This window comes from Haliotis cracherodii, unplaced genomic scaffold, assembly GCF_022045235.1.
Source record: "Haliotis cracherodii isolate W230 unplaced genomic scaffold, xgHalCrac1.p SCAF_5, whole genome shotgun sequence".
In the NCBI taxonomy this organism is placed as follows: domain Eukaryota; kingdom Metazoa; phylum Mollusca; class Gastropoda; order Lepetellida; family Haliotidae; genus Haliotis; species Haliotis cracherodii.
The window spans coordinates 8,862,947-8,875,870 of record NW_027266308.1 but is presented as its reverse complement, the minus strand read 5'-3'; the positions used below and the strand labels follow the sequence as shown (position 1 = coordinate 8,875,870).

General features: G+C 39.2%; 1 protein-coding gene across 1 annotated transcript in view; it reads right to left on the bottom strand.

Moving 5' to 3' along the window:
• Nucleotides 1–12,924, bottom strand: part of LOC139442395 (uncharacterized) — an 88,468-nt gene that overhangs the window by 27,102 nt on the left and 48,442 nt on the right. Inside the window, exons 24-26 of the mRNA XM_071223199.1 lie at nucleotides 10,033–10,253; nucleotides 5,015–7,130; nucleotides 2,200–2,318 (exon numbers count right to left, since the gene is read on the bottom strand). Of these exons, the coding sequence (XP_071079300.1) occupies nucleotides 2,200–2,318; nucleotides 5,015–7,130; nucleotides 10,033–10,253 (2,456 nt within the window). The remainder of the gene's footprint in view (nucleotides 1–2,199; nucleotides 2,319–5,014; nucleotides 7,131–10,032; nucleotides 10,254–12,924) is intronic.

Genomic DNA, 12,924 nt, shown 5'->3' with positions numbered 1-12,924 from the left:
GTCTAAAACTTATTGCTAATTTTGTTACCCTAGTTGGTTATAGCTAGTTACCATTCAGAGATTGTAACCACTGTTTTTTTAGCTAGTTAAGATTCAGTGAAACCTGGTAATGATATTATAGTCATATCAACTTTTGTAGGAACATGATGATGTTGAAGTGACAATGATATTGTCACATTGTTTTAAATAGTGTACAGATCGATGACACATTCCACTTTATCATATTTAATTAATCTATGTACCCCACATTATCTTGCCCAGCCATGTATTATGAACAAATAACAAGGCGATGGAATATTTTTTGTTTCTGTTCACCCCGATTATGTTTCTCAGTTTGTCAGCACCAAACCCAAGCTCCAAAGTGCTAAATGTCCGAGACCTGCATCACTTCAGTGTTCCCTCCCACATCAAACTGACACATCATAATACAACTATAAAACTGTTCAAAGCAGCAATAAACTCACCCACTTACTATTTTGTTTCTGATCAACCAGGGCAGTTAAATGTAACCATTGTAACATATTTTAATTGGTATGTTTCACTTGGCTTGAACAGTACCTCTATGTACTACACACAAGCTACTCACCAACAGTAGATTACAAAAAGCAGTCCTTCGGACTGAGGTGACTGAGGTGACTTAAGGTTTGGCATTATTCCAACTCTGGGATTTATTCCACTAAGGTGTGAGATATTGCATACTTGACAACTAATCTGATCAAATACATTCCTTCATCGCCATAAACAATATATAGGTCCTATAGCACTTGCTCCCATACTCAATACACATGCACACACCAAGTGTTTATAACATATCTTTATGATTTATCAATGAATAAATGATTGACTGTGCTTGTTAGCATGCAAAATTATAAAGCAATAATTCTCTTTTAAATGAAGAACTTAAAATTTCTTGTATTTATTTTACTGAAGTTTGCATGTTAAAAAAATCTATATATCTAGTCATACAAAATAGTACCTCCAAAATAGTGACAACATAGAGGATAGTGTAATTTGACCTTTTTCAGAATTTTTTTTCGTATCAAATTTTTGAAATCCTAATTCCTACATGGGCAAGTGTGACAATTGGAAAGTACAGAGAAAATATGAAAAGTTTTGTGTCACTTGTCCAGATATGTGTGGGTTCTTGATGGACTCAGTTCTTTGTGTGCCAATATATACAGTATATGACTGCTCGGACAATACAGGGTGGTAAGTTTGAGGGTGTTTTGTTTTAAAAAGTGAGTGAGTGAGTGGGTTTGGTGTAACACCGCTTTTAACAGTATTCCAGTCATATCACAGCTTGTCAGCTTAATGTGGGAGGAAAGCCCGAAGTGATGCAGGTGTCAGACGTGTACCACTTCGGTGAACCCCACGAGCATGGGTATGGTGCTGACAAACCTAGAAACATAATCGGGGTGAACCGGGATTCGAACCCACAATCATAGGTTTCTGGCATGCCCAAGGGACGCAACTCTGCACAGCGAATCGCGGCGCCTTAGACGACTGGGCCACCCGTGCCCCTTTTTTTAAAAAAAAGAAGTTTTCCTGTGAAGATTAAGATAAAATATGCATAGTTGGTCTTAGGATACAGAAAATGTGATAGATATCAGGTGGTAAAATAAGGCAAAATCAACATGGGTAAATAACACACACCATGCATATCTGAAAGCACATAAAAACCACGATACATAATTTAAACCTAAGGGGGGTATGTTATTTTGTAACTTTAGAAAATTGTTTGGAATGACAGATAGACCACACTGTTCTCCATGTACATAAAACGTGGGACAGTCTTGTTATTAGGATAGATATTACCTCAGTAGATACTGCAATATATTGGGAGCTAAGGTGATTGACCAGTTATTACTACTGATTGTGCATGCAGATCCTATTTTCTACATACTAAGGTAAATATTACAATGTCAAAGTCTGCATGGTCAGTCACTGCCACCGTGAAAGAAAAATCATTTCCACCCTTTTGTCAATCAATTTTGAAATGAAACATAATTTGTGAATGAATTTCTGTGAAGATTTAGGTCAAACAATACAAATTATAATTTTACTTGTTATATATATGTTACCCAACATACCAGATTACAGAATAAATATCGTGTACCACATAAAGCGTATGGCAGTATACCGTCAATACTACGCTGTCCTACTAGATACATAACCTTATATATAGTTATGTAAACATACCTGATCCTCTGAGTGAGTCATCTGACAGTTGGTCTTGACTGTCGGAATCACCAGCTTTAGGTCTTTGACAAGGTCGCTTGATCCTGCGTCCATTGCCACTGGAAGCTCCCACGGAACCTCTGAGAGGAACACAAAATGTGTACACAATTAGTAAGAAGACGAAGTGTATGAGAGAAAAGTACAGTCCCCAGAGAGACATGTCTCTACTGCAGTCTTCAGTCTAACCAACACCTCACCATGCAGCAGGAACTCTCACAGATGACTAGAACTTGTAGATTCATGTGACAGTGGGTGAAATATTGGTTTACCTCCACCCAATTATCTGGAGGGTATGTTCCGTCCTCCAAGATGTCATATAGGTATGTCTGAAACTAAACAACCTGCTAGATAAGCTGTTCCTTCCCAATCTGGGTGCCTGCCAAACTACTTGAAACGATCACACATTTTAAATCAATAAATGGATCACTAATCCATTCAGGTAGAGGCATGCAGAGTATAGGTGTTGGAAATCTGCTATCTATCAGAGTGGAAAAAAGTTCTCACAGCGACCTTGTAACATGATACACCTGCCTAGCAAACCGCTCAGGTGTGTCACTATCAGCAATGGGATCTGTCCAGCGCTATACATACCCTGGCATGTTAAATCAATATATACAATACAACCTTTGGGTTTGTCGTCTGATTGCCAAGTACCGGTAATAAGTAGCTAGCCCATAAGCAGAAAAACTAAAGACTTGTATATCAAACAGTCTGGGAATAGCCTTATTGTAAACTGTGGTTATTAACCTAGCTTGCAAAAACTCTCAAATCTTATTGGCCTTCTCAAACACCACGATCGCGTTAACTGACACCTAGTAAATAATCGTATTACACATCACTTACAAAGCTTACCGGTAGTATTGTTATGTTAATTCACTTTCTTATGCCCACTGACATTCATGTAGACGTTAAGTTCACATTATTTGGCTTTGGGAAAGGATTTTATGCATATGTTTAAATTTCTGTAATTTTTCAATGTAAAACACATATCATAATTTTCTGTAGTTGAAAGCTTTGAAGAACGTAAATTTAATTCCTTATGGTGTTGAATACTTGCATAAATATAGCTCAGAGCAGTAAGCGATTCCAGGTTACAATTCCAAATGTTCTTCATTATCATGATTATTTACCATGTCTACAATAGCAGAAGTTTAGCGCCGATCACAATGGTAAAAAATATACACACAATCTTCACTTCATGGACTATATATAATAGAAAAAGTTTCATGATTCAAATACATTTGCATGTATTTCTGAGAGAATTCTTTAACATTTCTGAGATTATGAGAAATGTTAATTCAATGTAAATAAAGAATATACTTTTAATTCCTTCAGGCTCGTTAAGGTTAGGATTTGTTTGTTACTTTGTTGTTTAACACCACCGTAACCAATACTCCCACTGGCCTGGAAACAATCAAATCAGGACGAGACAAACCAGGTGTGTAGTTTCAGGGACAGGAAGATATCATGCAAAAGTTTAAACATCTATATAATAATAATAATAATAATAATAATAATAATGATGATGATGATGATGATGATGATGATGATGATATAAAGGATATTCAAAATTTACACATTGCTCTAACTAATTGTTTGTCAGTTACAGTACAGTCGAGTACTGTTATACATAATTTGGGTTGCAGGAGAGAGTTTATATTAGCATAAAGCACTAAAAAAGTAGATGACTCCTAACTGTGGTACCATGTTTGGAAATATATATCTCTAAAGCATCTTCGATAAAAATTAAAAAAACAACAGATTCTTATCACCTGCGCCTTGGTATAACCACACATTAAACAAGAAAACAGCGCTATCACTATCCCCCTCAATGGGGAACATAAGAATTTTGTTTGTTCATATAGACGTGAATATAAACTAGAAAATACAAGTCCTATAAAGCCTTAAGTAGAGATAGGCATTAGAGTCACTTTATGTCATCAGAAAAAAATTGATTAAATGTGAAATTAATACACACCAAAGGCCTCTTCTCTAGAAAAAATAACTTATGCCCCAATTCTCACACTCAAACTTGATAAGTATCTCTTAGAAAATCTAACTTCAGTAGTTTCTGAGAAAACTTGTCCCAATTGCAGACAATATGAACTTTGTAAAATAACATGAATTAAGAGCCATAAATGTGTATGCTCAAAAAACAAAACAAAACATGTAGCCATGGAAGTAACTCTGGAGAAAATAATTTACAGGCCCAATTTTCTAGCACAGTTTTGACACGTATCTCATAGATAAGCATGCAAAGTTTCATTCATGTAACGTCAGTAGTTTCTGAGAAAACTTGTCAACATTGCAGACACTATGCAGTTAGTTGAAAATTAAAGACACAAATCTTCGTACTCATTTCAGATCATGACTAGTAATATCAGTGTGTCAAATTTCATTTCTCTAACTGAAATGGTTTTTGAAAGAATTTGTCCCCTTTGAGAAGCGGATGAATGGACGAACTCAGCGGGGGATAATTACACATACCCGGTACTGACTGTATAATAAATGTGTGCACAGACAAATTGGATTTTGAGGCCCTGAGATCTGCTCTATTGTACTTTGCTTGGAAATGTGAACATTTAACATGCATGTCTAATGCTGCCAGTTCCACATTACACAAATGATATAAAAATGTAACATGTTTGAAATTCCATATCAAATACCACACTGACAAAACAATAACATTAATAAAGCTGAAAGTGTTATTACTAATTGAAGGTGATCTACAGCCTCTGACATACGACAGCTATCTAATACAACACCATGTACCCACCGTTGGAGGTGCTGTAAAGCTTTCTGGAGCCTCTCCAGCCTATCAGCATCAGTCATGGATTCTTCAGACAACTGGCTATGGTCCTCCTCTGGTGCCACCTTCAGAGTGTCCTCAGTATCCTTGACAACGCCACACCCAGTATCCAAGGGTGCCCCACTGTCCTCACCATCCACACCAAGTGCATCTGGAACACTGCCTAACCTCACCTGCTGTGGTCTTGCAACAGTGTCACCCTCTGGCATTGAACAATTGTCTTTAGGGGAATTATCATCATCCAGAGAATCTGAGAAACTGTCTCCTTTATCGCCATCAGTCTTGTCACTATCATCAACACTCTCACTTGGAACACTGGTTTCTGGCATATTCTCCCCAGGCACTGCATTATCACATGTGTCTTCTATTCCTAAAGAGTGTGCTGCTGCATTACTGGGACTAGTATCACCTGGGTTGGAACACACACTTTCTATAATCTCGGGGCATGAGTCAAGTGACGAAACCATTGGCCCATGTCCATCAAGCACAGTAACATCTGTGCCTGTACTGTCACTGTGTTCCTCTGATGCATTATCAGCTAATGGGGAAGTGCTCCTGTAGGGCCTCACTGTGTGATCCAGGTTATCATCCACACTCAACGTATTTCCAGACTCACTTTCAGTGTCATTGTTTGTAGTGTATCTGTTTCCATTACCAAGCTCAGCCAATATCTTATCTATCTCAATCCCAACTGGCATTGAGTTTGGTCGTTCCCATCTCCGTGACTTCTTCTTCCGCAAAACCACCTTACTTGTATCAAAGGTAACATTAGGTGCGGAGCGCATTTGACTGTCTGCTGATTCCGTTTCCTCACCCACTGCTTCTGGCACTTTAGGCAAACTTGATGCCCGTGAAACACAGCGAGATAAAGGTCTATTTCGTAATGGCAATGGGTCCAAGGGCCCTAAAGGAGTTTGCAATGTGGCATCTTCAGGATGCAGAAGGGAAGCACTGCCCTGAACCTGATCCTGTCTGGGCACCTTACCACTTGGCTTGGGACACTTAGCATGCTTCTGCTTAAGAGGTTCTGAACCTGCATGAGAATGTTTATGTGGTTGGGGTGGGGATGAGCTGGCTCTGTGTCCAGTACCTTTCTTTAAGAACTGATGTTTCTCATGCGGTTCAGTCTTTGATCTCTTTGTTCTTTTAGGGCTGGAAGTAGGAGAACGAGACAAACGTACACCATGGCCTTTCTGCAGAAACTGATGTTTTGGCACAGCGTCCTTACTTGAGTGGTCTAGTCGCTCTGTTGACTGGGAGGGTGAAGATAATGGGGAAGACGATCGATCTCCCTTCTTCAAAAAGTCAAATTTTTTATGGGGTTGGGGTGTATATAATCTATTCACAATAGACCGGACATTGTAAGACAAGGGCTTCTTTTTACTGTTAGATCTTGCCAGGCCAGACACATTTTCAGAAGAAGCAGATGTCTGAGAATTCAAGGATTCCTGGCTGCCTGTAGGTGTAGCACTCTGAGAATCTGAGGGCTTTTGCAAAAAATACTTGTTCTTAATTTGGGGCTTTTCTGACAGTGACAACAGGCTTGTGCTTCTTGAAGACGGCTCAGTAGAGGACGACTGATGAGAGATGGGTAATTTCTCAAGACTAATTCCAACCTTGAGAGTTTTCGGAGTGTCTGACTTGACATGCATGAGGTCCTTCTTTTCCTGAATAAAAAATTGCAGCTGTTCTTTTTCAGTCTCCAGTTTCCTGACCTCCATATCCTTGTTGACAATGTCCTTGTAATGGTCGACATCCTTTATGATGTGTTCCTCTTGCTGCTCCACCTCCTGCTGCTTGTGGTTAAGCTCAGACAGCAACTTGTCATACCTGGCCTTCTGCTCCTCTTTTTGGGTCTCAAGCTCTTTCAGCTTTTGACGTTGATCTACTTCAGTCAAAAGCTCCTTCTCAACCAAATATTTTAATTGTCCTTCTACAGATTTCTTATGGTGTTTAATCTCTTTACCATCTTCTCCTTTCACTGGCAAGTCTTCACTGCTGTCTGATCCAGTTGAGGCATCGGTGGCGTGTTTGTCTTTTCCTTCCAACACAATCTTTAGTTCATCTTGAAGTCTTTCCTCAACTGGAAAACAAAATATGACTTAATGACACACGATATACACCCTTGCATGGATTAAATGATAAAGTATAGAAGTGTGTGGCATTATCAGTATACCACAATATGAAATACTAATAAATACATATCATAACCCATAAATGTTGAAAGTGTTAACCTTAAATGGTGAGTAGGGTCCCAGGTCCTCCCTTGGAATATTTTGTTATTTTGTATGTTGAGTATACATTAGTTCAGGATAACAATGATTTCGGTTCTGATCCTCAGGCATATAGGACTACATGTTTACTATATTTCAATATTGATACCAAGGCAAACACCAAATAAATTGTGTCACTAACTTTACAAGTTAGTTTAGAATAAAAAGCAACAAAACCCTTCCCATAATCAAAAGAAATCTCTGATAAAATTCATAGTCTGATTCTGACATTCTGATATCAGCATGCATTTATGAATCACTAAGGCATAGTAATGATGCCAGGTGTTTGCGAAAAGGTGAGCATAGCCCATCCCACTGGTGGCTCCTGTCACAAACACATGCAAAGGTAAATCAAGTATTTACTTGAAAAAGCATGGTAACACAAGGTACAAGTCATTTTGGTCACTCAGCCATCAAAAGGATGCTTTCTTTAAATTTACTTTTAAAATTCTAAGAAAAAGATCATGACTATTAGATACCATTTACAAAGTTGAACAGACTTTGAAGTGTCAGACATCAGGTATAATAGTTTGATGGAAGAAGAAGGAAGGATGGATGTATGGTAATGATCAACAGATGATTGGAGGAGATTCTGAAAATGCAGTATCACATGATTTATGGACGTATTTGAAGGTAAAAAAAGGGCAAAAAGGGGCAAAAAGGGCAAAAAAACCAAATTATTTTTGCACACTCAACATACCTACTGCCTAACAAATTCCATAAAGTTAATTGCAAAGATAACTAATTAAGAAAAAAAGGAGAAGAAAATAATACGGCTTCCATAGTGGTAATATTTAAAAGCATATCTAAAACAGTATAGAAACAACATTTCTTGGATCTCTATCCCACTGTTGTTACCTTCACATGTGTATTGTTTCAGAGATGTAAAATGACTTAAGTATAATTATATGGCCACTCACAAAACATGATTAAAGAAGCTCACATGAATCTAAACAGTAAAACTGATTCTATCCAGAAGGCTGGGGAAGATGATTAAGAAGAAATGCCATATGTCTTAGTTAATATGTCAGATATACCATACAGAGTAAGTGAGCGGATGAATAAATGTTTTATACAACACTTAGCAGTATTGCAGAAAGGTCAAGAACCCATGTATTGTACCAAACCCAAGTCTTCAGTCCAAACAACCGGAGTCTTCACGACCACACCAACACTACGATACCGACCTGTATCAGTCTAAACAACCCGAGTCTTCACGACCACACCACCACTACCATGCCGACCTGTATCAGTCCAAACAACCCGAGTCTTCACGACCACACCACCACTACCATACCGACCTGTATCAGTCTAAACAACCTGAGTCTTCACGACCACACCACCACTACCATGCCGACCTGTATAAACCTAAACAACCCAAGTCTTCACGACCACACCACCACTACCATGCTGACCTGTATCAGTCCAAACAACCCGAGTCTTCACGAACACACCACCACCACCATGCCGACCTGTATCAGTCCAAACAACCCGAGTCTTCACGACCACACAACCACCATGCCGACCTGTATCAGTCTAAACAACCCGAGTCTTCACGACCACACCACCACTACCATGCCGACCTGTATCAGTCCAAACAACCCGAGTCTTCACGAACACACCACCACCACCATGCCGACCTGTATCAGTCCAAACAACCCGAGTCTTCACGACCACACCACTACTACCATACCGACCTGTATCAGTCTAAACAACCTGAGTCTTCACGACCACACCACCACTACCATGCCGACCTGTATAAACCTAAACAACCCAAGTCTTCACCAACACACCACCACTACCATGCTGACCTGTATAAACCTAAACAACCCAAGTCTTCACGACCACACCACCACTACCATGCCGACCTGTATAAGTCTAAACAACCCAAGTCTTCACGACCACACCACCACTACCATGCTGACCTGTATCAGTCCAAACAACCCGAGTCTTCACGAACACACCACCACCACCATGCCGACCTGTATCAGTCCAAACAACCCGAGTCTTCACGACCACACCACAACCACCATGCCGACCTGTATCAGTCTAAACAACCCGAGTCTTCACGACCACACCACCACTACCATGCCGACCTGTATCAGTCCAAACAACCCGAGTCTTCACGAACACACCACCACCACCATGTCGACCTGTATCAGTCCAAACACTTTGAGCTCATGATATCAGTGAAATGTTCTGGTATGTCAAAGTGACTATAAATAATTGAGTCTTGACCTGGCCTGACAAGTCACAGAGCCTGACGACCTCGTTTTAGAGTTAGATAAGCACGCCGTACTTGGGACTGACTGTGACCAGAATTCCCACTGATGTCTAATGATGATATAAGCACAGTAACTTTTCACATATTGGAAGAAAAAGTGCAGATTTATTTAATTGTTTGGTAGAACAAACTCAAACAAATAAACAAAACAAAATTAAATATTACACATTGACTGAAATTCTTATTGAATTTAGGGACTGAGCATTTCTTATTCTGATGGGGTGGGGTTTAGTGTAATGGGGTGGGCTGGGATATTATTGTCAGTTATGTTTCAGATTGTTGAAAAGATAAGAAATTGTCTCCCACAAAAGATGCATTGTTGAAAGATATCCAGTCTCTCCATACACAATTCCAGCTCCCCGCTCCCAACCACACCACCCTGCCAGAATATCCAATGGTCTGTCCCTTGTCGGGGTGGCTGAACTCACGATCTCTCTTCTGCTGACGTATGTTGTGGAGGTCTTCCTGCACTCGAGACTTCTCCTGGTCCCACTCCTTCTGCTTCTGCTTCATCTGCTCCTCAAGCTCCTCCTTCTCCCGCTTCATCTCGGCCATCTTCTCATAACGGGCTGTCAAAAACTGTTCCTCAGACTCCTCATTTGCTGCCTTCTGTCTTTCAAGTGTCGTCGTCAGCTTCTCCAGTTCTTTCCTGAAGGAAGACAAATGTACACACCTTATGTCCACATTGTTTGACATACAGTCGGTTGGTTAATACTTACTAATGTATCACACTATATTGTAACATCAGAATGTGAAATCAAGAAAACCACTCTCCTGCACTAAGGGGCACTCTAAAATTTGTAATACCCTTTTAACAAATACCAGAACATCAAAAGGAACCAGATCAGCATGTGTTTGATACATACCAAAGAAGGCAAAGTTTCATTATAAAATATTTTAATGGTTTCCGAGTTATGCTCCGGAAACAAAATGTGGCGGACAACACCCATGTCTAAATCGTCCTCCCATTTCATGGTGGGGGATAACCATTGCTTATGATGGTGATACCTACTGTAGTAATTTATTCCTCCTATATGATCTCTGATAAAAGTTTGATATTACTCTGATACATATGATCAATCTTATAGAAATCACATGGACACTTCGGACGTTTTATTACTTTTCTGCCAGTCAGCAATATTCCAGCTATATGATGGTGGCCTGTAAATATCTGAATCTGGGCCAAGCAAACCAATAGTTGACAGCATGAGCCAAGATCCATGCTGTTGGAGAATAATGACACACAATCGCACATTCTGGCAGCCTTACAACAAGCAATTAGTGCTGGGGACTTTTTAAGAGCTTGAATCCCCAAAAGACACTCTTCTGATGTCTTAAACTTAGTAACTTAAACTGCAAGAATACTGAGAGAGAATTAAAACACAATCTTGATGGTGATGAGTTAATCTATCCCTGCAGCATCTATAGATCAGTATCAAACAAGCATCTGCTTGGTCTGAAACCTACTGGGTAACATTTTTCATTAACAATCTATAATACCCTCTATTTTCTCTAGCAACCATTACTCTCAACCAAAACACAAGCATTTGTATCAGAAACATAGACACAATAATTGTCAGTTTGACAACCTTATCTCCATAGCTGCAAACGAATTGTCACCAGAGTATCCTGCAGGTGCTTTGTGTGCGTACACTGACACACATCTAGATCAATACCATGTGCAGTCAGTCTTCCATGCACGCACCTCCCACTGTTTGTCCACATTGATCCTGCTACATGGCAACACTTACAACACATCATTAAAGACAATCAGCTCTTTCACACTACTGTCTCGTTATTTACCCCATATTGCTCACTGATTTCTAATATCAAATAGACCATCTAGGCTCCATTGAATGTTTTGGACTATTTGCAATATTATAGATCTAATTTTTCGATTTGAAGTTTTACACAACATCCTTAATGCATGTTGAAGCACTCCTTGACACAGCAGTTGTTGAACTAAATATAATTTTAATAAAGGCTCAAAATTAGTTTTGAATTTTGTGATCCATTTACAAAATTTCAATTGCTGGAATCTTCCATGCAAATGCATTAATACTAGGTGTATCAATTAATACCAGGCTACCAATCAAGTAAAACAAGAAATGTACCACACATTATTGAACATTCCCATTACTTACAGCAAAAGACAGTTGTTTCAGAGTAGATGTCTAATATTCAATAATGCTATTTTTTATGGTAAAAAGATAAGCCCCAAAATGAGTTCCAGTGAAACTCATAAGACAGAGCCCCTTTTGTCTGGAAACCCTGCCTTATAGAGAAATGTCTATGCACAACTAATGGACTTTGTGCCCATGTCACCCTAATTATGTTTCTACGTTTGTCAACAACATACCCGTCATACCTGTGCTCGTGGTAAATGTCTGAGACCTGCATCACTTCAGGCTTTCCTCCCACATGAAGCTGCCACATCATAATACAACTATAAAACTGTTCAAAGCGGCAATAAACTCACTCCCCTACTATTTTGTTTCTGATCAACTGGGGGAGTTAAATGTACCGCCATGATACGCCATGTTATAACTAAAATACTGTTAAAAGTGGCGTTAAATCCAACTAACTCACTCACTCTAAGATACTGATTATACACATGATTTGTTAATTGTGAAAGGATTGCAAATGGTCCCAACATATTAATGGGACCAACACCCCAGACAATGGATAAACACCCCCTGACACACTTTCAGATCAGATGAGCTTATGATGGAGCAATCTTACTGAATCTTGTATGGTATTAGAAGAGATTTCAATGTAAAGCACATTATCACTGCATATTCCCAATGAGATATGCAGAAAATTGAATTCTAAGACATTCTTATTGAGTCGATCAATGCACGTGCCTGGATTAGCAAAATATTCCCGTTTCCTACTGCCAGATGGATGGCCGACACCGGACGGTCAGTTGAGCTATTAAGGACATATTTGCTTTATTTATTGATGTCACCTAATCAACCGAGAGAGTATTCAGATGGGTGGTAGATCCTTTTCTGAATAGGACACATATATACCCATATGCCCCTGCAATTAATGACAAAGACATTAGGAAAATATGTCTCTTTTCACTCAAATATATCCAACGTCTATTATCAGTTAGACTCATACATATTTTGAGTAAATAAAGTGCGGGGCTGCACCGGTGGTATACTCATTAGTTTAGCTAGGGTTACTAGTTTAGTCGAGTTTCGATTCATCAGACCCATTACTAGCTGTTGTGTTAACCTTGTCTCCTTACACTTCAATTCTAAAGAACACGGCAAAAACAATGTTGAATACAACTAAAAGATACCCCTGAGATT